This window comes from Pelodiscus sinensis, chromosome 1 (assembly GCF_049634645.1).
Source record: "Pelodiscus sinensis isolate JC-2024 chromosome 1, ASM4963464v1, whole genome shotgun sequence".
Taxonomy (NCBI): Eukaryota; Metazoa; Chordata; order Testudines; family Trionychidae; genus Pelodiscus; species Pelodiscus sinensis.
Window position 1 is genome coordinate 147,670,191 of NC_134711.1, and position 24,716 is coordinate 147,694,906.

A 24,716-nucleotide genomic window follows, 5' to 3' on the forward strand; every position below is an offset into this window, starting at 1 on the left:
AATTAGGTAACAGATTGGTGTACACTGTGAGATGCACTGTGCTTTAAAAAGAAAACTGACTGATGGTGCACACAAAGGGTGCACACTTTCTCTGAAAAAGATAGAGAATTAACAACAACTTCATAGTTTTTCAAGAAGTAACTTAAACATTAACTGTGGGATACAAAAACCCTTGAAATGCTCTTGAAATTACATTATTTGAGAGTATCAAAATGTTTCACTAAAGGTCAGTGATAGTAAAACTGAACACAGACTTGAATATGCTATTCAAGAGCCTGGCAAATCCTGTTTGCAGAAGTCTGACACTGCTCTCCTTCCCCTCCCGCCCCCAAAATCAAGTGGGATGTGTCATAAATGATTACAAAATTGCAATACTCTTCATTCTTCCTAGACTCTTTCACAGAACAGAGCTATACCTTACACACCACTCTCACTGGCAGGAGGATCAAGGAGCAGCCATGCTGTATGCTGATGGCCTATTTCCTTATGGCTACTAAAATATTTATTATTGTATATCCTCTCACGCCTATCATTGTGACTTGCCTGCAGAATGCATGGAGGATTCAGAGGACATGCATTGGATACATTTATTAATGTGAATGGAAATACCACTTGGAATAATGGAAGCAAAACTACTCCATTCAAAAGCCCAGCCTGCTAAATATTTGCTGTGTTTAAACAGCATTAAAGGTGGCCTGCAAAGCGGGGAAAACTGTGCTTTTCCCTGGTGTTTCTTTTCTTTAGGAAAAATAAATAAGGCATGAACTATTTTTCTTCCTCCATCAAGTTACTGGGCTCAATTCAGGGGTAACTGGGAGGAATTCTTCAGCCTAGGTTATGCTGGAAGCCAGAACTGACAATCACAGAGGTCCCTTCTGTTCTTAACATCTATGAAAACTATCAAGTATCTTGTCTTTCAGAGATCTCCTTGGATGACTCATATGTGTAATGGGATGGGAGTTAAAATGCACACCACACATATATCATATCATATTAATTCCTATGATGTCATAGCCCTATTAGTTTTCCATAGGTTCTTCAGGAGCAGACAAGATCTGAATTTCTAATGTGAAAAATCAAGAAGAATCCCTCAGACCTTTTCCCAAAAAGGATTCAGCCCTCCTCCTCCCCCGCCCTCCCCTTTAAACACCAAAAAGCAGCAAAAAAGGGGTGAGTCAGTTTTCCCGTTTGCAGGTCACCTCCAAACTACATAATGAGTTTTCATGGCTTTACTCAGACATCTTCTGGTAGCAATACATTAATAACGACAGCAACTCTCTATTCCTTCTTTAATCCTGAAATATCTGCATTCTGTCACTCTAGTAAATATCATACAAAATGCATACCTAATTGTAATGGTCATACATTTTGTAAGTTATACAATAATCAGATCTCCCAGATTAATCTCTCTCAAACTTCACTGGAGAAGGTGTAATACACGCACATGGCTGTATGATCTATACATCTGTATTTGTTAAATACAGCAAGAGAGGCTATTTAAATAACTTACTCCTGTTGGTGTGTTTTCATGAAATGGCTCCGCCTCTGTTATCTGAATGATGGGTTCGTGAATTTCACTGATTGCTTTGGGTAATTTTTCATCCCTGTCTCCAGAATCATCACAAATGCTGGATCTGCCCAAGGTAAAAATAGAATAAAGATGTTATTAATATAGTTTCTTAGTGTTTATGGCACCCAGCTCCTACTACTGGAGATTTGTTGAATTTAAAACAGACACTACACACATTTGAACTGTTAACCAAATGACCACATAAAGATTCCCAGCTCAGTCATCCCACATCCAGTTCATTCACCCATCACACGGTCCCCCAAGGGCCTGTGAGAAAATCCTGGCTTAGCAGTGTTCCCACAAAGTTAATAAATCAATGCTATGGTGAACCAAGGGGAGAAAGTTAATGTTGTGAATGGTAGTGAGTTAAAAGTATCTTAGGCTTCAAATTGAAGAGTTGTGTCTTTTTAATTATTATTATAATAGGCATTTTTCTAACACCCATCCCCCTAGCTTCTTATGTCAAACTATTTTACAGATTGTACAGTGAAACAGGTGGGATTTTGAGGGAATATACAAAATTTCCCAAGCATTTTCATTCAGAACACAACAGCACTAAGTGTTATTCATTTAAAAAAAAAAACCTAAATAATTTTTATTCACTTTCATAAGATGTTCCCATGTACATGTATAAAATTAAAACCACATTCTTTAAAGAGTGATGTTGAAAATTAACAAAGAAGCTCAAGGTCACCTGAAGGGATCAAAAAAGCTACATCAGAGCAAGAAAGAGTAATTGATAAATTGACTTTCATTGACCACAAATATAAACAAGCCGTAAAAAGGTGAAAAATACAGCAGCAATATTAAGAATTTCAACTTTAATAATTGAAGACAGGTCTCAACCTGGGGTTCATGAAAAGATAGCAGAGGGTCATAATGACTCAGCCCTATCCATACAGCTTACTAGAATGAGGGGCCTGACTAGATCCTAGCAAGGGAAAGATGGAGAATCCCCGAGCTCAAGTAATATTACTAATACAAGTATGGAATTTTCAAAAAACATGACACACTTAATTCCTACATTATTTTATCTGAACAGAAACAGGAAAAGCTAGGGAAGCACAAGCGTCCTCATACTTCTCCACACTAAGGGGTCTCTATTTTGCTTTAACTACAATAGAGCAAAGACAAACAATTCTTTAATGCCTAGTCAGTACTTCAGCTCTTTTGCGAAGGCTGCTACAAAGGGTATAGATTAGTGCCAGGAATGGAAGTAATTTGGAAGAAGGATTTTAAGACACTGCAATGGAAACACTATTTCCTGAACGTATCCATAGTATCATTTTACCTAGACTGTCCATTGTCTTCAGAGGATGAGTAAAAGCTCTCCATCTCCTCACTGTTCAGGCCCAGCTCCGAGCCATAGCTCTGTTGTACCAGTTGCCAGAACTCCTGTTTGGTCAGTCTCTGGAAAGGCAAAGCACGTTGTTGGTCAAAAGCTGCAGTGAAGAAGCACCTCTTCTACCTATTCACAGACATTACTTTACCCCAGATAAATCTGGATACATCCCTGTTATTGCCTAAGAAAGCTTCTTGCCTAACAAGCAGCACCCATTTTAGACCCTACTGCAGTTGGTAGCCCTCCCTATAAAGGAAACTCTTCACTTCCATTTTTAAATCAGTTAGCTTCTAGCTCAACAGATTTGATAACAAACCAATATAAACTGGTCACTAGAGCTGAAAACTTGTGACTGACTTTTCCTTAATACAGGGGTGGGCAATAATTTTTAAAGTGGCTCCTGGCAGCCCCGGAATAGTGGGGCCTCGGGTGGAAGAGGTGGGGCCAGGAGACTTCTCTTGCTTCCCTGCCCACAGACTCTGATTGGCCTGGGGGGTGAGGCAGTGCCTGAAGTCGTTGCCTCCCACCCTTGCCCTGTCAGGGGCGTGCAAGCGGCTAGAGAGAACCGCCAACTCTTTTAAAACAGCCAGCGGTTCCCTCTGGTGTCGTGCGCCCCTGGCGGGATCGGGGGAGATTTCGCATGCTCCCCCACCCCCAGGTCTCGATTGCCTTGGGGGTGGGGAGAATAGCAGGGTGGCCGTAGGCTGGAGCAACCGGCTTGGCGCGCCAGATCCAGCCTGTGGAGGCCCTCTTGCCCACTCTTGCCTTAACATCACAGGTTGCTCCCATTCCACCCCAACTCCCAAACTGCTGCCCAGAGCTGGCCTTTGGGGCACATGAAAACTATTAAGTCACAGTCCCTTGACTTGAGCCCCATCATTCAGGCTGCTGCTGACAGAGGTGGGGCATCGCAAATTCCCTGCCAGTGCAATTGCCTGCAGCTCACCTGGCTTCTTCGCTGAACCACCAACGTGACCCTTAGTGACAATGAAAGACAGCCCAGCAGCTTGAGAGTTGGAGTGGTCTAGTCAGAGACTGAGCACAAGGGACTGCTACATCTCAATCCCAGCTCTCAAGAGACTATCTTGGTGGCCTTTGTCAAGTCACATCTCTCTGTGCCTCAATTTTCCCATTTGCTTTGATCATGAGCTCCTCAGGACAGGAACTACCTCGCTCCATATAACACTTAGCACAATGGGTCTCTGATCTTATCTGAGTCTGTAGGGGGGCATCTAAACTGCACCGTTATTTCGAGATAACTAGCGGTATTTCGAAATAACAAAGCAAGCATCTACACAGCAATTCCATTATTTCGAAATAACTTCAAAACAACAGATGGCTTATTCTAAAATCTGTAAACCTCATTCGATTAGGAATAATGCCTATTTCAAAATAAGGTGTGTGTAGATGTTCCACTGCTGCTATTTCAAAATAGCCCCTCACCAGCGCCATTCTGTTATTTCTCCTCAGTGCCTCCTGGGGCTCTAAATCGAGATAGCATGTCTACATGAGGGAAGCCTGCCTCAGACTCATTTCGAGACTTCCCTGAAGTGCAACAGTGCTATTTCAAAATAAGCGTGCAGTGTAGACGTACCATCCTAGGTGACACTGCAAAATAAGCACCTAAACAGTATGAGCGCCTTGGGTAAAATTTTCACAAGTGTTTAGGTGACACTCAGAACGACCAACACCTTACTTCACTGTAGTTTCATTCACTTCCAAAGTGACTTAAAAACGGAACTCACTGAAAGGTTGCTAATTCAGAATAAGAGTGTTATAAAGGGGTTTGAGGCAACTGAATTCATCCACTTTAATTCACACCTCCAAGTTAACTCACATTCATTTTTCTCAGTGTACCTGTATAGTCCAACCCCTCACCTCATTTTTCAAAAGGGACTTAGAAGCTGAAGTCTCATTGCTGGATTCAGCTTTCCAAGTGCCTAAGTAACTTTTGAACATTGTTCTCTGTGCGCCCCATGCTCTTTATCCAAGCATATTGTTAGCACTCAGCTACAAATAAACCACATGCATACAACGATTTGAAAAAAATATATAAATGGTTTAAAATGCAACTAATGTATTAATGGCCACACTTAGGATTTCTTCACTTGTCATCAATGTTTCCTTGGACATTCTTAGAACAGAAGAATCAAACTGCTTCCCTCTCAAGATAGGGCACTAGAGTACAGTTTTTCTTTTCCCAGCTATATCCAGCTTTTCCCAGCTGAGTTCCCCTATGACTTTGAGTAAGTCACATAATAGTGCCTCAGTTTTTCCATGCAGCTCACATTTTTACAAAGCACTGGGGTCTACTGATGGACAGGCCTATTTAAATTGCAAGTGATCACAGGTTAAATTTGTAAAATCCAGGACTCTCTGGTCCAGCAACATCTGTTGTCCAGTAGGACCACGGCTATTGCTAGGTCAGAGAGCCCTGGCTAGCCAGGCCCAGATCCTGGGTTAGTGGTGGAGCCGGCATGGTGACCTATTCTAGTGCTCTCAGGTATTCTCAAGAGGGTGAAGAAATAGAAAAGATCCTGACACTTAAACCCATATTCAAGTAAATAATCAGTATCAGAGTCCATTTTCTTGCTGAAGAAAGCGGGAAAGGCAGCAGGACTTTATGGATATGAAAGACGAGTGTCATTAATGGTCTCTAAAGAAGCTAGAAACTGTGTATCAGCCATGACATAGATCAATGGCTCGAACATTATGAAGTAATAGCATAAGAACACATTTACAAGAAAAATCATTAAATGCCAGTGCATTAAATACATTTTTAAAAGACACCACTCCCCTGCTTACCCAAAATGCAAGGTTTTGCTATAGTGACAGCAATTTAAAGATACAAAAAAGAGTAACACAAAAGCTCACATTTCATTTTTTATATTACTATTAGACTTTGAGACTTCCACAGATGCAGAATGTATTTGGAAGTTATATTAAAAATGCTCAGCTTCAATAACGCTTGATTTATTAAGGCTACCAGCAGATTTCGGATTATGAAAGCACGGTTAGTAAACGCATTTGCTCTGTGTTAAATATCTGTCCCCTCGTCGACAGAAAGTAGCAAGAACCTTGTATTAACAATTCTCAAACTCCTCACCTACTCAAGCCAACTTCATATTGATGTTCAGTAAACTGACCACACCGTCAGAGAGAAAGAAAGAGACAGCAGCGTGTGCTTCTGGGGCTGTAGCTCTCTCCTTCATCAGCCGCACATAATTTCGCCCAAAGGGCAGAGCTGTCTGTGAAGCAGATGAGCCCAATGGGCTGCATTGGCTAATCAGCAAATCCAAACACTTAGAAGAACAATTCCCAGTCTGTGGCAGTTTGGTGGTAATCAAGGCCCAGTGGACCTTGAGCTGTCAACGTGAAGATGATCCCGCTGCTGAGTGGCAACACTTCTGGGGTGAGCCAGGCTGCTTACATTGTTGTGTGTTAAGGCAACCTTTGCCTTCCCCAAAGATGGACTGTGCTGCTCTTTCAAACCTGGTTCTCTGTCACTTCCTGCTTGGCAGTGTCAGCGCTGGGAGCACAAGTGGAAGTTGCGCTCGACTCCCAACCAGTTCGGAGGCCGCTCCCACTCAGGAAGTGCAGGCAAGCAGGGCTTGTTAAAGACACAGCCTGAGTTTCCGTGCAGCCACATTAAGCTGCACTGCCAGCTCAGCAGCAAGAGACAGACTTGCACTCATTTTGAGTTTTGCAACGCCCCTTCGGGCAGCATTTCATTTGCAAACTTGTCTAGAATCTCAGGGAGTGGCTGCAGAAGCTGCAGCTTTTGTCACTGAGAGCTCCGCTTGAAGCAGGTTATGCCACTGTTTGCTGCAAGGCGAGCACAGCTCCCTGATGAGGCGTCTTCATTTAACCTTTTCACTGCTGTTCGTGCACACCCAGGCCACAGCAGGAGTTGTAACTGGAAAAGCCAGATGTACCAGGATGCCCAACCCTACTGAAAGAGTCCTTGATGCACTTGCTACCTTTAACTTTTCAGTGCTGAAATACTGTAATTTGTTCATCCTAGTTTAATAGCCGGCACAATTTTGTCTTTATAGTTACAAAGCCACCACGCAAGTATACATGGATTTTGATCCTATACAAGGTTTTTCATCCACAGAGTTAAAAAAGTGGGATAAAACCAGTTTCACTGCTAATAAAATGTTTATATCACCTTACACAGTTTATTTTATGACAATTTACTAGAAAACCAAATTTGCAAAGGTGTTGAGCTTTTAAAAGATTAACCATACTATTTTTCATATCCCTCTCTCTATCTCATAAATCACACTGCCTTAGTACACATGATGGGTGAGAAGATAACGGATCCATTTTAAAAAACTCTCAAGAACATTGCAGGATTAAAAGGTCTGATATTTCTAAAACTAGAAAATAAGTCTTGCATCATTGGAAAGAAAAGATTCTCGAGTCTTCTGTTTCTAGCTCTGATGGCTGATAACAGTGTTAAACAGGTCCAACATTAAATCTCGCCCGCCCTATGACTTAAGATAGTGCAACTTCAGGAATTAGAAAATTATCGGGGGGGGGGGGGGGAGGTGGTTTGGGGTTTTTTAGGGGCTGTTTAAAGCAGCTCACAAACATTAGACATTATTCAAGTATTGCTGGACTACTGGGCAAAATGCAGGTGCAAAGGTCAAGAGAAACAACTGCATGCAATTAGCTTATGACTCTTTTATATGAAAACCGGATAAACAAAATATATATTTAAGAATGGCAGAAAACATAATCACATGTTACAATCCAACACTTGTGCTTGGTCTTGCATGCGGTTTAAGACACTGCTGTTCAATGTTTCAGAGTGAGCATGGGGATGCATTTTGCACACTTAAGGTTTGGATGAGACATTAAACAGAAGTTCTTTGTGTGTCTCTGCAGACTTTCAAGATAAAAGTTAATGTGTTCTGGTCACAGTTATGCAGGGGAGTAGGGAGGAGGAGAGACAGGAAATTCCACGCTCCCTCACATATTCCAGCGTGCATCTTCACAGAGATAGTTAGAATCAGTCTGGGAGGATGCAGTCCCTGCTTCCTTCTTAGCTCTCCACAACCACACTAGCTGCTCAAAAGGGAGCAGGACAAAGAAACCTCTCCCACCCCCATCAGCACTGAGGAACCGACTGGCTGCAAGAGTGGCAGAGCGATTGCCCTGGTATGCGTGCCTCAGAAGCATCAAGAGGAATTCTAGCTACTTGACCCCACACCTATAAAGCTCTCTCCTGCCTGTGGCAATGAAATTGCCTTCAGGAACAATCCTTCACCCAATAATGCTCAAAATAGTTAATTGACTAAACAAATTCAGAGAGGAAAATGAATCCAAAACTGCTAAGGAAGAAAACTTGCATGAGTTGAAATGGAAACCTGAGCTGAAGAGTTATACTGATGCTAGAAATTAGAAGTACTTTTTCTGTGTTTGTTCAGGTTCTAATGACATACCTGACTAGATTTTGCTTTGCTCATTCTCCCTCAGCACAATACAAATGGATATTAATGACACCGAGGGACTACAAACTATGAAGCTATGGGACAAAGAAGCTACTAATATACATGTCAGTGTCTGTGAAACACATTATATTACAGAGAGCTCAATAGTGACTCTGCATTTAGACAGCACATAATTTCTAAAATATTGACCAACTTGCTGAGGAAATGTTCAAAATGTTCCTTTTTGGACTCACGACAGGCGTAGGTTTTTAAAATGTTGCCACCACAGCTCTCTAGTGCCAAAGGGTTCCTTTTATTCAGCTTCCCTAGCTACCATGCCAAAATGAAAATTATGTTTGTCCTTTCTAGGGCACAAAGGGAAACATGCAGGTGCACAGCCTTCCTCTGTAATTGGCAGGGGCATAGAGCTCCTCCAGTAATAGGGTTTACAGATGGTTTAATCAAAAATACCGAACACCCACCCACCCCCCAAAAAATGGGGAAAAAATTCTGTTGAGGAAAAAAGGGGGGAGGGACACCAAAGTTATTAAGGAAAAAAAGGAAAAAAAGAGGCGGCGCTACAAGACCAACCCGGCAGCACCCCAGCTGCTCTGCCCCAGGTGTCCGGATTCAGCCTGCTGGTGAAACTGACGCTGCTGGTCAGTTTCAGCAGTGGCTGAATCCCGTCGCCTGGGGCAAAGCAGCTGGGGTGCTGCCGGGTTGGTCCCGTAGCACCGCCCCTTGGCGCTGCGGGACCAACCCGGCAGCACCCCAGCTGCTCTGCCCCAGGGGTCCCCAAGTCAGCCGCTGCTGAAACAGATCAGCGGCTGATTCCAGGAAGCCCAGGGCAGAGCAGCTGGGGTCCTGCCGGGTTGGTCCCGCATCGCCGTCCTTTGGTGCTGCGAGACCAACCCGGCAGCACTCCAGCTGCTCTGCCCCAGGCGTCCCCAAGAGCAGCTGGGGTGCTGCCGGGTTGGTCCCGCAGCCCCGAGGGGCAGCGCTACGAGACCAACCTGGCAACACCCCAGCTGCTCTGCTCCCGGCTCCCCGATTCAGCTGCTGGTCAGTTTCAGCAGCAACTGAATGGGGGAAGCCTGCCCACTGCCCCAGCACTTCCGGGTTCCTGATGGTGCCGGACCATCAGGAGTCCCGGAGCATTGGATGCCGGACTAATGGAGTTTTACTGTATTTGCATTGACTCTTTGCAACAAACATTGACTCTTTGCTTTTCAGGGAGAAGCATAAAGTTAAGTATACACAAAAAGTTGAATCAAGCGAACTAGCAGCAGTTGCCAATATACACGTGTATGTAACTCAGCCTTCCTCTTTGTTCTTTCCATTCAGCTACTATGGAGCTGGTTGGGAGAGGGTTCAACCTAGTTTGCTTTTCTTGAAATTATATCAATTTGTTTTTCCAAATCTAAGCTGATTTGTTAAAAAAAGTTCTAGTCCTTATGGTCACAACGACTGCCTTACAAACATGAACCAAATATAAATCAAATCAGCAAATACCTGCCTGAGCTTACAAATAGACGGAAACAACAGCCCCAAAAGAGGTAGGAGCTGCTCTGCCATTCCAACCAAGTTGTTAACAACAGAAGTAATGACAACATTTTTACATGTAAAAACAAGATCTTTGACTGGAGTCTCATTCGGGAATCTGAAGTGGGTGTAGCTTGGGAGAGTATGAACACTTATCTCATGCCCCTGCATTTCAACTCTTGACTGAATTACTTCATTAAGAAACCATATCTGTTTCTAAAATCATTTAGCCTCCAGTGCAGGGCCAGTAATCCTTTACTTGACTCTTTTTTTTTAAATAGTGTTGATCAGCTACATTAAAAACAAAAACAAAACTCTAAAAACCTTACCTTGTCCAGCAGTGCATTCTGCCACAAGCGGAATATACTGAGGTAGCTTCTATCTCTAGCACTGAAGGATGTGAAGAAAAACTGTATGGAAGATAGATGATTGTTTACATTATTGAATTCCTATGGAATCCACATTGTACAGTTTCTAGAAGAAATAGCAGTCATTCTAAGATGTCCAGGGGAGAGTCAAACAACATACCTACCTTCAAAATCATGACTCCAGAGAAATGAATTAATACCTATGAGGCAGTCAGTAGGATATACAGCTGTTGGAGATACTTACTGAAGAATGTACAAAGGGGTAGGTTCCCACTAGCTATACATTACACAAAACATTTTTGTTGCTTTTTATGGCATCTGCACCTACTGCAATATAGAAAAAAAATGCTCTCTATATCTTTTATTTGCTCCCTTAGCCACTTTCTCCCACTCTACCTTCATCTTCATGTATGCCTGCAACTGTCTCACCCTCCTCCACTATACCCACTGTTCTCATGACTTTTTCTTGCTGATCTTCCCACCAAATCCCAGCACATCTTCCTTTGTTAAATCTGTTCTCTTGCTTTTTGCCTTCCTATTCACTGACACTCATTCCAGTTTTTTACATCTGTAACCTCAAGCACAGGGATGGAATTGTGTCCTTCACAGCAGATAAAAGCTAGTAAGATACATGGGACCCATTTTGCAACTGCAAAAGTCTTCCTTTAGTGTCAGCTATATTTGAATACACCCTGAATTGGAGCCTTCCTCCAAACCATCAACAGACTCCCAGGAGGCAACTATCACCCTGTTTTCATTCTAATAGTTTGAAAGGTTACTGAAAAACTGGTGATGAGCCAACTCCCTTCCCAGTCCAGACTGGGCAGGCTAATCTACTGCAATTTGCTCTTTGGAATGCCTTTGAAATTCACCCAGAAGCTACAGCTAGTGCAGAATGCAGCACCCAGGAGGCAGGGAGAAGCTCCTAATTATACCAAAACCCATTACAAAACAGCCCCATTAGCCTATAGCAACTGTCTTCCCAGGATACATTTCATTTACAAAGATTGCAGAACACCAAATTCAAATGCAAACCCCCCTCTGAAGAGGAAATCCTTTAAAATGGCCTCCTGTGGCCCTGTGTTTGTTATGTTCACTGATTCCACAGCAACTGTACTCAGACAACAAGTAAAAAGATGCTATTACTAGTTACTAGCTTGGAAAAGCCAATACAAAGCCACTCAGGGTTCTTTCTGGCCCTGGCCATCCTCATTAGTAATAAAGATTTTGCAACTGAAACTTAGCTTGATGTTACAAAATAGGCTTGAGAGGGGTAGCTGAGTTAGTCTGTAACAGAAAAAACTTAAAAAACAAATAGTCAGGTGGCACTTTAAGTTTAACAAAACATGTCGATGGTATCATGAGCTTTCCTGGGCTCAAGCTACTTGGGGAGGGGAGGGGAGGGGAGGGGAGGGATAGCCCAGTGGTTTGAGCATTGGCCTGCTAAACCCAGGGTTGTGAACTTAATCCGTGAGGGGGCCATTTAGGGATGTAGAGCAAATCTGCCAGGGATGGTACTTGGTCCTGCTGTGAGGGCAGGGGACTGGACTTGATGACCTCTCAAGGTCCCTTCCAGCTCTATGAGATGGTATATATCTCCACTTCTTCAGATAACCAGAGTGTTGGAAGTCCAGATCCAAGAATAAATAAGGGATCTGGTGTTGGTCATCTTCCTTTCCAAGTGCTAACTAATGGTTCTTATCAGCCTCTTTTAACTATTTAGTCTTGGAGAAGCTACTAGACTATTTGTTGTTTTTTAAGTTTTTCCTGTTACAGACTCACTCAGCTACTTCTCTGAAGCTTATCTACTCACTGTTTTTTTTTTTCTTCCTCCCCCTTCAATTTTTTTTCCTCCTCCCCCCTCCCTCCTTCCCTTATTTATTCTTGGATCTGGGCTTCCCACTTCTGCAGATTATGAGAGAATTGGTTGTGCCTACAAAAGCTCATGATACCATCTACATGTTTTGTTAGTCTTTAAAATGCTACTAAAATAGGTTTGCACATCCTCTCCCGCAACTTTGCTGACAATGCAGTGCTAACCCAAGTAAACATCAGTAAACACTTGTTTTAGTCACCAAAGTTATCTGATCGGACTGTGATATACACTGTGTGTGGAAGAATTTTCTTTTTTTTAAAACAGCAGGTTTGCTGATCATAATTACAGTCTATATAAGCAGTTAGGAGAGTTGCCCAGGACAGGAGCATACTGGCAATCAAAATAGGCCCAGGAAATGGGTTGAATACGGCCTTCCCCATAATGTCACCCCTGCGTGCCCCTCAAGCCCCGCCCCCTGCGTCATGTCCGGCACGCAGTGCAGGTGGTGAGTCGGGGCTCTGCGTGCTGCATACTGCACAGACGCGGAGCCACTCGGAGTGAGGGGCAACAGCATGCGGACACAACGGCCCACTGGACGACGGCCCACCGGGAAATTCTCATTCTCCCGCCGGGCCAGTCTGCCCCGGCCCAGGCCAACAGGAATGAACAATGCTCCTCCCCAGGAATTATTGTTGAGAGAAAGGAAATGCTCGCTTTTCACCTTTTCACCTTCTGTTACAATTTGGATGGCATTTGGGATGAGCCGTGCAGTTTTCTCCTTTGTCATGAAAGTTATATCCTTCAAAGCAATAGAAATCTGAATAGGAATAGATACAAAAAACACAAAGTTATTAAATCCCAGAAATCCACAGGGCAGGTTATGATACATGCAAGAACTACTCAGCATCAAGCTATACCAAACAACTTAAATAAAGCATAGTGGACGCAGGGTGCAGGGCATAGCCACTGGGACCAGCCTTAAGCTCAAGCATAGCAAAGCTTTGTAATTTACAGCTCTGCCCAGCCCAGTAGGACGTTCTCATCCAGCACACCAGGATCAATTAGTGAGCAGACAACTGACTGCCTGCTTACCACTGCCACAGCAGGACTACAGGATGAAAGACACAAATCCTATCGTGGCAACAAGCTGGGCCCCACAAATCGAAATGCCAATTGTGGCTGCTTTGTGGGATAAGACATCTTTACTCCCTTCTGCTACTGCTATAATATCTCGTGACTGCTAACAGCCTGACAGATGGAGAACAGAGCATTTGAATGTTTCAATTTGTGTAAATGGTGAATTCTTTGTCACGTGAAGTCTTTAACCTATGATGGAGGACTTTAGTAACTCAGCCAGAGGTTAAAGGTCTATTTCAGGAATGGGTGGGTGAAGTTCTGCAACATATAGGACAGGGCTATTCAACTTTAGAAGTCCCAGGGGCCACAACGATACTCACAACACATGCCAAGGGCCGCAACTTAAGTGTGGTTGCATATATATGCAAATGGTTTCTTTCACACTGACTTGCATGAATACAAAGATTAAGGCAAGACTACACAACACGCAGGCCCCATTTAAGTCAGTTCTGCTGATATTAATAAAATGCAATATTTACCTGATTTCCACCCATGTGACAGCACTTTTAATGAGCAATGACAGTCCAGGAATTTAACTACTAAACCGCATTCAACAGAAGACCATTATACTGACTCGCCATTGTGGAGCGTGTTTCCAGCGGAGGCCATGTTCAAAGGATCCCACCCGCGGGCTGCATATTGAGCCCCGGATAAACCCAAACCACCCCACGGGCCACAAACAAACGGGCTGAGGGCCGCATGCGGCCCACGAGCCACGTGTTGGGTAGCACTAGTGTAGGAGGTCAGATTAGATAATCACAATGATCCCTTCTGACCCGGAAGTCTACGAGTCTACAAACACAGCTGTGGAGTCTCCCAGTAGAGCTGTGGGGTGGCAGTGTGTACTCTGCACATTAGTACAGCGGACACTTGAACTGCAGTTGTCTAAAATGTTAAATAAGCATCTCCCCCAAGTATCCAAAAAAGAGCTTCCCTCTGATGAATCAGTAAGAGTTATGCTTGTTTCAGCTGGAAGCCATCTTGGCATACACACACAAGGATGGAAATCCAAATGGAAATGTCCCATCATGGTCTTTTGGCATGTCTTTTTAAACACTTCACCTCACTGCCAGTCCTTAGTGTAACTCCAGCATTGAGATCAGTGAAGTAACACTATGGGGGTATGTCTACACTACCCCGCTAGTTCGAACTAGCGGGGTAATGTATGCATACCGCACTTGCTAATGAAGCCCGGGATTTGAATTTCCCGGGCTTCATTAGCATAAGCGGGGAGCCGCCATTTTTAAATCCCCGCTGCTTCGAACCCCGTGCAGCGCGGCTACACGGGGCTCGAACTAGGTAGTTCGGACTAGGGTGCCTATTCTGAACTACCGGTACACCTCATTTCACGAGGAGTAACGGTAGTTCGGAATAGGAACCTAGTCCGAACTACCTAGTTCGAGCCCCGTGTAGCCGCGCTGCACGGGGTTCGAACAAGCGGGGATTTAAAAATGGCGGCTCCCCGCTTATGCTAATGAAGCCCGGGAAATTCAAATTCCGGGCTTCATTAGCAAGTGCGGTATGCATACATTACCCCGCTAGTTCGAACTAGCGGGGTAGTGTAGACATACCCTGGCTGAATTTGACTTCTCGGTGTAAAAGAATCATTATTTTGCACAAAACATTTCAACAGCTTTATACACGAAATACAGAAAACAGACTATTTATCACTTCCCAGCTTACTATGAAGAAAATGTTTGTGCAGGCAAGCCCACATCAGTAGCCAAACTAAACTGAAAATACGCAACACAGGGAATGCCAAAGTAAACCAGGTGAAAACAGATATAAGGGTATGGGGATCCATGCTCTCATGAAAGGACATTACAGGCAGTCCCCGGGTTACGTACAAGATAGGGACTATAAGTTTGTTCTTAAATTGAATTTGTATGTAAGTCGGAACTGGCTCCAGATTCAGCCGCTGCTGCTGAAACTGACCAGGGGCTGACTACAGGAAGCTGGAGGCAGAATTGTTCTGCCCCCAGCTTCCTGGAATCAGCCACTGATCAGTTTCAACAGCGGCTGAATCTCGAGCCTGGGACAGAACAGCTGGGCTGCCAGGTAGGTCCCTGTAGGACCAACCCGGCAGCACCCCAGCTGCTCTACCCCAGGGTCCACAACAAAAGCCTGGCCTGCGGGGGGGAGGGGGGCGCACTATCTGCGCCCCCCCCCCCAGCAGACCAGGGACACGGGGAGCAAAACCGCAGCGGTGGCGGGGTGCCGCGCCTCTGAGGCTTTGCTCTGGCCGCTGCACCCCGCCGCCGCTGCGGTTTTGCTCCCCGTGTCCCTGGTCTGCTGGAGACGGTCCCCAGCAGACCAGGGGCACCCGGAGCAGCTTTTCTCACCCCGGAGGTCGAGGTGGCGGGACCGCTGCGCTCTGGGCGGTCCCGCTGCCTGCGAGCTCCGGGGCGAGAAAGCTGCGTTCGTAAGTGCGGATCCGACATAAGTCGGATCCACGTAACTCGGGGACTGCCGGTATATGGCAAAGTATCTTCACAAAGTATCTTTGTTTGGCAGAGGATTAAAGTCAAATTTTGAATGTGAGTGAAAAGGCGTATCAAGTATACATGGGAGGTACCTGCAAAAAAAATCAGATGTAATTATCCAAGATAGCGATAGACCCAATTTTGAACCGACCGACCTTAGTGTACTAATGACTTCCAGGCTGCTCATTGATTTTATTGTGTAACAGATATTTGTAACTCCAAGCATGACTGCAGGCTGCCTTTTGAAATACCAGCACCATTGTTTTACGATACCATCACCAAGGAGGATCCCTCCACCAAAAAGCTTCAGCTCTGATTCCCCAAAATGAAAAGGGATTAGAGATTTATTTTAAGAAAACCCATAATCAAATACACAACTTACTGTGGTCTCCCATCGGAAGATGTTGCTGTGGAAACAGAGCCAGTTTTCAGAGAGGTACAGGCGTCCCTGCAGCAGAATATCCTTCTGGAGAGCACAGGCATAATCTATATAAGAAGACAAAGACAAGTTTACTCACTCACTATAATTCAATACAACCAACCTTTTTTTTTTCTGCAAACCCATGTGTCTCTGATTTAGAAATCAAAATTAGAGGAATATCTTTCACTACTCAAAGGAAAACTCCATAAAATTAAACTGATATTGGGTCAAATCCAGTTTACTTTATTTATGGCAAAGAGTCCTGTTAATCTCCTACTTCCCCAAGGCAATGGAACTACAGTATTTGGGTGAGCAAGGCCAGCAGACTTTGGACACCGTATGTCATCCTCTGTTTTCAGGTATGGGAAAAGGCCTGGCCATCAGTGAACTGCTGATTGATTTTCTTAGCAAAAACAGAATATTGGCATTGGACTCCATAAGTCAAGCTTCAGGTCACTTGAAAGTTGTAGCAGAATATAAAGGCAATGTTTTGTCTACTACTACAACCAATCACACATGGTACTGTCTATTTCTAGCATTTCTTAGATGAATCACTCTCCATTCCTTTAGATAATATCACAACCCACAAAGATAATTTAAAAATCCTTGAAATTAGTAGATATCCACATTCTGGCATGGACTCTTCAGCCAGAGGTCTTTTTAAATCAAGGTGATTTTTTAAAATTTATTTATTTTTATTAACTTTATGAAATGGCCTCTAGCTGCATACTGAATGTATCTTGAACTGTCCATTAATGGACCTTTATTATTGACAGCAAGGAGCTAATTTCTCTCTTTTCTGGTGTCCCTGTGATTTAAGGAGCAGAAAGATTCACCATTGAATCCTTCAGTAAGGGTATGTCTAGACTGCATCCCTCTGTTAGCAGAGGGATGCAGATTAGGCAGGTCGACATTGCAAATGAAGCAAGGATTTAAATATCCCGTGCCTGATTTGCATAAAAATGGCCACCGTGTTTTGCCGACTCAGCACTTTGTCGTCAAAAAGCGGCAGTCTAGAGGGGGATCTGTTGAGAAAGAAAGCCTTTTTCGACAGATCCCTTATGCCTTCTGCAAGGAGGTTTACAGGATCTGTCAAAAAAGGCTTTCTTTCTTGACAAATCCCCCTCTAGACTGCCACTTTTTGCCGACAAAGTGCTGAGTCAGCAAAACGTGGTGGCCATTTTTATGCAAATTAGGCACAGGATATTTAAATCCCTGCCTCATTTGCAATGTCAACCTGCCTAATCTTCATCCCTCTGCCGACAGAGGGATGCAGTCTAGACATATCCTAAGTGTGGGATTTTCATAAGTGCTAAGTACTGGCTTCAAAGCTCCTACTGAAGTACATAGGACAACATCAAGCCCTTTTGAAAATCCAACCCTAAGAATATAAATTCTGTATAATACTAAATTTGTTTTATACATTTGGGATGTTAATTAAATGCATGAGGCCATGACTGTTACAGGGACATTGTGAGATGAAACTTGGGTCAAAATTTAGCTTTAGTACACAACAACAACTTTTACAAACGGAGGACCAATAAAAATACTCCCTTGAATTTCCCCCCTAAATTCAAACGGAAACAATGTTTTCAAGCAAATTAAAATTACTCTGCAATATTTGCAACGCCAATACATGGGAAACTGAAAGCGGAACGGACAAGAAACAGTTAGAATAGGCCTAAAGAAATTCAGGTTAACAGACAGCATTGCAACTATTAAAGGGACACTCTCCAAATCAGTCTTCTAACAGAGTAATATTCAAATTCTGTGTCCTGACTTTTACATGAATTCCATCTTGAATCTTTTATTCATTTTTTGTTGTCCTTCTGTGTTTAAGAGAGTTTTTTTGGGCAGGTATAAGAACACCACCACCAAACACACTAGGACAATTGTCCACCCCATCTCCTTTCTCTTTATACACTTGCCAATCAGCTGCCTCTTTTGGTTACAGTTTTGCTGCTATTAGTAAACACATACTTTCTTGCAGAGCTTGGAGAAGATGGTACACATGGGATTCCCCTCAGAGTAGAGCACGAGTGTGATGCAAGTGATCAGCAACTGACTATATGTAATGGAATGTCAAAATGCACAAAATATGCAAACCGAAGATTGAGAATACACATTAATCCCAGTTCTAGTAACCCTCAAGCCTAATCGTAAAAATATGTGTAAAATGTTAAAGATGAAAACAAACTTTTAAAATAAACGGTGCTTTTAATTTATAGTATTGTACAGCTCTGGAATCAGACACTTTGTATAATCTTTATCTCTAATTTTCATAATTATAGGAATGTACAAGAGTAACTATGAAAAAGAAAAAACCATATTACTGTAGTTGCATTTCTGCTGATAATTAGTAAGTGATTTCTATCTTAAATATTTGTGGATAAACAATAACTAATGCAACTTGGGTTAAAATCCTCTATACCAAGAAAACAATAGTTTTAAGACTGAAGGTCAGAAAAGATTGTTTTTAAAGGCATGCTGCTCCCATGAGGGTAAAGAGTAATTACATAAAATAATGATTTTATTTGTTCTGACTGAGGAGGTTCTATATTGCTGGGGTTAGTCAATCAACAATTCTTTTCTTTAAATCCCAGAGACTATGCTTCGTAGAATTTGCTTAATCACTTTCTTAATCATCTCTATCAGAGAGTAATATAATAAACTCAAACTAGAAAATTACAAAGGGGTAACCATGTTAGTTTGTAACTTTAAAAACAAGAGATCCTGTGGCACCTTAGAGATTAACCAAAATATATAGGATCATGAGCCTTCGTGGGCAAAACTTTTCCAGTTCATCTGATGAAGTGGATTTTGCCCATGAGAGCTCATGATCCTATATTCTGGTTAGTCTCTAAGGTGCCACAAGCCCACTCGTTGTTTCTAAAGAAATAGATTTCTTATGTTTTACTGTGTATTGAACTCACTCCACAAGAATGTCCTATTTTTAACACAGAAGCACACTTGCTGGTATAGAATAACTTAATTTTCCACTCAGGCTTGAGAGGGATGTAAGGATTTAGCACATGACATCTTCCAAATGGGTGAAGGTTCTAATTTCTCTTTTCATTAAAGCACTTTGCTGCTTCTATGTAGACTGCGCTGTAGCCAACACCAAACATCTAGCAAGATTTTCTTGCTGGATTAAAGACTGCCTTTTTACTGCCACAGATAAGCCCTGAAAAAACATATTATTTTGGTATCAGAATATTTATCTCTGATAAAGTGTACTTATGAGGTGGGTCTCCAATGGTGCAGTCACATACTAGGAAGTGGTGACGTAGCAGCAGCAGCAGGCAGAGAGTCAAGAAGATAGCGTATCCAATGGGTTTTAAGTTCTCCATTTGGTAACATCTGTCAGAGTGGGAAGACAGGGCTGAAAATCGGTGTTTCAGTGCCTTTGGGAATGTACAACAGTTGCCTGCTGGCTAGCATCACATGACCTCAAGAAACAGTTAAGGTTTTTACCTGCAAGTGCCTCTTTATCCATGTTAGAGGTGCATTCATCCTTCAGAAAGACACTGCTGGTTATGCTGCATTTCTTGTTTAGTCTTTCCTAAGTTTGGTGGTATAGTTCTCTTTCTTGTTCACTACCCGGCCTCAAAGCAAAGCAAGTTTAGCAATACACTTGACAGGCCATGACTTTGAGGAGAGGTAGTTTCCCCTTTACTTCCCCTACCACTGAGGTTCTGGTTCGCTTTCATTTACGAACTGGCTCGGACAAATTATGCTTTTCATAAACCATTTTCCAGATAAGCTACCTGACATAAGTGCCATGGCATATCACCTTTCACGGGATATGCCTTCATATTAGACATCTGCCTTATTCCTTTAAAAGAGCACAACAGGAAGAAGATACAGCTCTGTGCTGCCAGTCTCTTTCTCTCCTCCCTGCTCCATGGGCTATTTACTGCTTCGGAAAGAAGGGCATCCCAGTTCTTCTCCCTTGAAACCCTGGCCTTCATAAAAGCAGACTCCTTTGCAAAGGAAAAGCTTTCAGGAGAGCCTCTGTGTTACTATCCTCTGTGCTACTGCTACTTTTTCATGAGTGGCAAAATCCCTACTGGCAGTGGTGTATGCGTGTCAGAAACAGGACTCATGCAATGACAACAATGAGGAATGTTTCTAGGACTTTATCTCCTGCGGAAGCTAGACAATACAACTGGACTGGTAGGCATCACTAACACTGTGTTCAACTCCCTGCCAGCCTGAAAAAGGGTTGCACTTTGACCCATTTTTAAAAATGATTCACTTAATCCCTGTGTCACCTTAATGGGCAATATGATTTTTTTTAGGTGCCATTTATTGAGACTCCTTTCAAGGGAGCTTGAGTTTTAACCCTCTCTCCTCCATTAAACCTAGTTAACCTTTGCTAAGTTCCGTTTTTAAAAATTCTGCCCTTCACCTCCCTCTCAGTAAACACCATTAAGTGTCAAAAGCAGCAATATGTGACAGTTCACCAGCGGCACTGCCCATGCCAGAAAAGTGTCCAGTGGCACAAATAAATATTCTAACACTGCTCTTTCCCCACACTCTCCAAGCCCTTTCTGAGCCTGTCTACTCAATATGCTGTCCTAGCACATCCAGCTCAGGATGGCCTAGCCTCTCTTTTCTCCTCAGAACCACCTGTGGCGGGTGATAACTTACGTATGTACCATTGCCAATAGGTATTTTGCCAAGTCCAGGAAGGGTAGGAGAAGTGACCTTAAGAGACTTCACATTACCTTATCCAGAAGAGCTGGATGGAGGCTTTCCTCCAATACAGGAGTATACTTTCAAGAAGGTCCAGGGTTACAGGATGAAGAAGTGTGAAGCTTTTCTTTGAGAAGCCATTTGCTGCTAGTGCACATAAGAGGGAGGAGCAAAACAGACTCCCCCTGCTTTCACTGAAGTCCTTTGGCTTACAAATATCTGCTGCTGCAACGTTGGGCATTATCACCAACAATAGAGTTTTGTGAGTTTCTTCACATCTTACCTACTATGAGCCTCTCCAGATCTGGCAGATGTGAAAACTGTCTTTTAAACTCCTCACTCCTATATTTATAAGTGGAACTCGATATCTGCAACAATAAAAGGTGAAAGGTTAAATGTAAGTGTTATTTTCAGCTATCAACTGTCTTCATACCGTCAGGAAACTAGGGTTATAGAGCAGAGAAAATAAACACCAGAAGGCTGGAAAAAAGAATAGACAGCATCTAAATGTATTTATCACTGTCATTAGTCTATCAGGGTACGTCTACACTGTGCAGCTATTTTATTCCAAAATAGCTATGCAGTGTAGACGTACCCTGATAGACTAATGACAGTGATAAATAACGCTGTGTCTACACAAGCCGCACATTATTTCGAAATATTTTTCGAAATAACAGGCGCGCTATTTTGCCATCCTGATAAACCTTGTTCATGAGGGATAATGAATGGCTCAGAATAGCACATTATTTTGAAATTTGGTGCTGTGTAGATGCACCAAATTTCAAAATAAGCTATTTCAAAATAGATTTGAAATAAAATACACAATTTGCAGAACACAAATTGTGTATCTTATTTTGAGTTTAGGGTGCTTTTCAGACTCACCCTCATATAAAACTATGCTGCTGTAAACTACAATTCCAAATTGAAATATCAGATCTGTTATATACAGCAATATTGCTAGTAACACAGCTGCACAATAGGATTTTTTGCTACTTCCTGTAATTAAACTAGCAGACTGGTGACTCTAAAGACTGAAGTCCATAAAACAGGTACCAGCATCAGCAACACAACATTCCCAATCCTGCTCTACCTGTACGATTTACTCTTTATTTAAAGGGACTACTTTTAGGGGTAACAGGATTCCGTTAAAACTATGGTCCACACTAAGGATGTTAAGAGGTGGGTAAGTGGATAATTGTATAGTCAATACAATTTGTCTCAACTACATGATTAGTCGACAAGGGAAGGTGCTCAGAAGGAGCTCCCTCCATGCTGACAGAGGCAGTAGCTCAGGGCAGGGGGAGCAGGCAGCACCACAGAGATGGTGCTGGGGGGGAACTGGCTTTTAAGCCAGCTTCCCCCAGCACTGGCTCCTGCTTCCCCCCTCCTTGCTGCCTCTGATACAGAGGCAGCAAGTTGGGGGGAATGTAAGTAGCTGACTAGGCTTATCAGATAGTCGACTAATTGACTACTTACTCTTCTACATCCCTAGGGCATGTCTATTCTAGAGAGTTATTTCAAAATAACTTCCCTTATTTCAAACTAACAAGCAGAGCGTATATACTACCAAGACCTTTATTTTGAAAAAAGGGGCTGGTTATTTAGATACAACACCACCTGCTTTCCCTGGGGAATAAGCTTATTTCGGGAGCTATTATTTCCTAGCGTAGACGTGCCCTTACAGTGCTGCAGTGTGTATCACTGTAGCACTTAATGAAGACACTACCTACGCTGATGGGAGAACTTCTCCCACTGACGTAGTTAATCACCTCCCCAAGAGGAGTTAGCTATGCAGATGGGAGAAGCCGTTCTGTTGATATATCACTGCCTAGACTGGTGGTTAAGGCTGGCACGACTACGTCCCTCAGGCATGTGGATTTTCCCTGAGTGACATAGCTATGTGAACATAAGTCTGTAGTGAAGACAAAGCCTTAACTACTCTGCTGAGGCTGCCAAAAAGGAGCCTATTGGAACGAACCATGTTGGGTTTTGCAATATTGGACCTAAACTTCATTAATACATAAAGAATTTTGGAACATCTTCAGTATAAAATGATATTATAGAAACAAATTCTAATCTAGTCATCTAGACTAACTCAAATCACCTTGCTGTTCACATAAACTAAATCGCTGCTGTACAAATCCTCATGTTTTAGCCACATTACAACTGAAAGAGGAAGAACTCACCTCCCAGTGTCTCAACAATGATATCTAAACATACCATAACAGCTCCATTAGATCTAGTGGGTGAAACTTTTTTTGTTTAAAAGAGATGTAAGCAACAACTGGCCATCTCTTGGCATCCCCCCAAACCTGAATTAGGTCCCCGATCTCCGCACTGAATCAGGCAGGCTCCTGGGAGCTGGCAGACTGGTCCTGGGGAGCAGTGGAGGGCTGGCTAACACTGGCTGCCTGGCTCACGCTGGGACCACTGGGTCAGGTGCAGCGACTGCTGGCTCTGGGCTGGCAGGCTAGGAATAGCAATTGCAAAATTGGCGCTATTCCTTGTGGAATGAGATTTACCAATTTCGAAATAAGCCCTCCATTATTTCAATTTAATTTCGAAATAGCGGTTTGGCTGTGTAGATGCTGGTAAAGTTATTTTGAAATAACAGCTGTTGAAATAACTTTGCTATGTAGACATACCCTTATTGTTCTACTTTCAAAGGATATGGAGAACTATCAGTCAATCTCTACCCTCTTTAACGGGAATTACTTCCTCTATTTGAACAAAACTATCAGTCTTCTTTTCTCAAAACTAAACATGTCCAGTTTTTTTAATGGTTACTTATAGGTCAGGATTTCTAAACATTTTATCATTTTTATTGCTCTCTTCTGGCCTTTCTCCACCTTGTTGACTCATATTTAATTTGTGATCCACTATAGTCACTAGATCCTTTTCAGCAGCACTATCACCCAATCAGTTATTCCCCATTTTGTAGCTGTGAATTTTGATTTTTTTTCCCTTCCAAAGTGAAGGAAGCCTCACATAACCTTAGATTTTAACATTCTCATCTGGGACTTCTGATGCATACTACCAGAACTGATGACCCTGTGTAAATCACTGACTGTCTGCCCATGGGCAGCAAGTTGTATGGGCTCGTGGTGCCCATGCTCCACCAATATTTGGAGCTGGAGTGGGCCCCGGCCTCCCCCCACGTGTCCTCCTACCCTGGCCCCAGAGTGTCTCTCCCTCAGCCCCGGCCCTAGCCCCACCGTGCACAACCTTCACTGAGCTCCCCCTTGCCAGCTGCTGCTGCCATGCACAGCGTGTTCAAACCGGTGGGCGGGGAGACGCCCGGGTGTGACGTAACATCACGGCCTGGGATTTTAAAACTGCTGGGTGCTGCGTTGTGGGTTCGGAGTTCAGGGACGGAGCGCAGACTCCGGCCCCACAAAGCGGAAGGCAAAAGGTAGGGGAGGGGGAGGGCTGAAAGAGGAAGAGGCTTGTGTGGAGGGGGAAGGGAAGGGAGAAAACTAGGGGAAGGGCTGGGAGAGGAAGGGGCATGTACGGAGGAGGAGGGGAGTGGGGGAAGAGAGGGGAAGGCACCAAAGGGACAGGGTAGAGGAGAGACAAATGCCAGAGGGCCAAGTGGAGACAATGAGGAAAAAGGCAGGAGGGGAGGTGTCAGTGGGAGGGAGAAAGGGTGATGCTGGGAGAGGAGAGGGTAAGGGCATTGGAGGCTGGAGGAGGAGGTGCAAGGAGAAGGCTTGAAAGAAGGGGTGGACATGAGGAAGGCCGGGATGGAGCTAGTCATGTGAGAGGGCACAGTGGCATGAGGGGAACAGGGGCAGAGGGTGGTGAGGGGGTGGGCATCAGGGAAAAAGAGGGCAAAGGGGGCGGGGCAGTGAGGGAATGGGGAGACACCAGGAAGGTGCAGGAGTAAGAGAAGGTGTAGGTG

At 43.5% G+C, this 24,716-nt stretch overlaps 1 protein-coding gene across 8 annotated transcripts in view; it reads right to left on the minus strand.

The window, feature by feature from the left end:
* The window catches only part of GRAMD1C (GRAM domain containing 1C), a 92,099-nt gene that overhangs the window by 30,387 nt on the left and 36,996 nt on the right, over positions 1-24,716 (minus strand). For 6 of the 8 annotated variants that reach the window (XM_014577702.3, XM_075906503.1, XM_075906497.1 and 3 more), the window contains 6 exons: positions 21,099-21,183; positions 16,079-16,182; positions 12,798-12,893; positions 10,222-10,302; positions 2,862-2,980; positions 1,511-1,634 (listed from right to left, as the gene is read on the minus strand). In XM_014577702.3, the coding sequence (XP_014433188.2) occupies positions 1,511-1,634; positions 2,862-2,980; positions 10,222-10,302; positions 12,798-12,893; positions 16,079-16,182; positions 21,099-21,183 (609 nt within the window). Of the gene's footprint in view, positions 1-1,510; positions 1,635-2,861; positions 2,981-6,018; positions 6,547-10,221; positions 10,303-12,797; positions 12,894-16,078; positions 16,183-21,098; positions 21,184-24,716 lie in introns of those variants that run through there. The other 2 variants (XM_075906505.1, XM_075906522.1) reach the window with 2 other exon arrangements.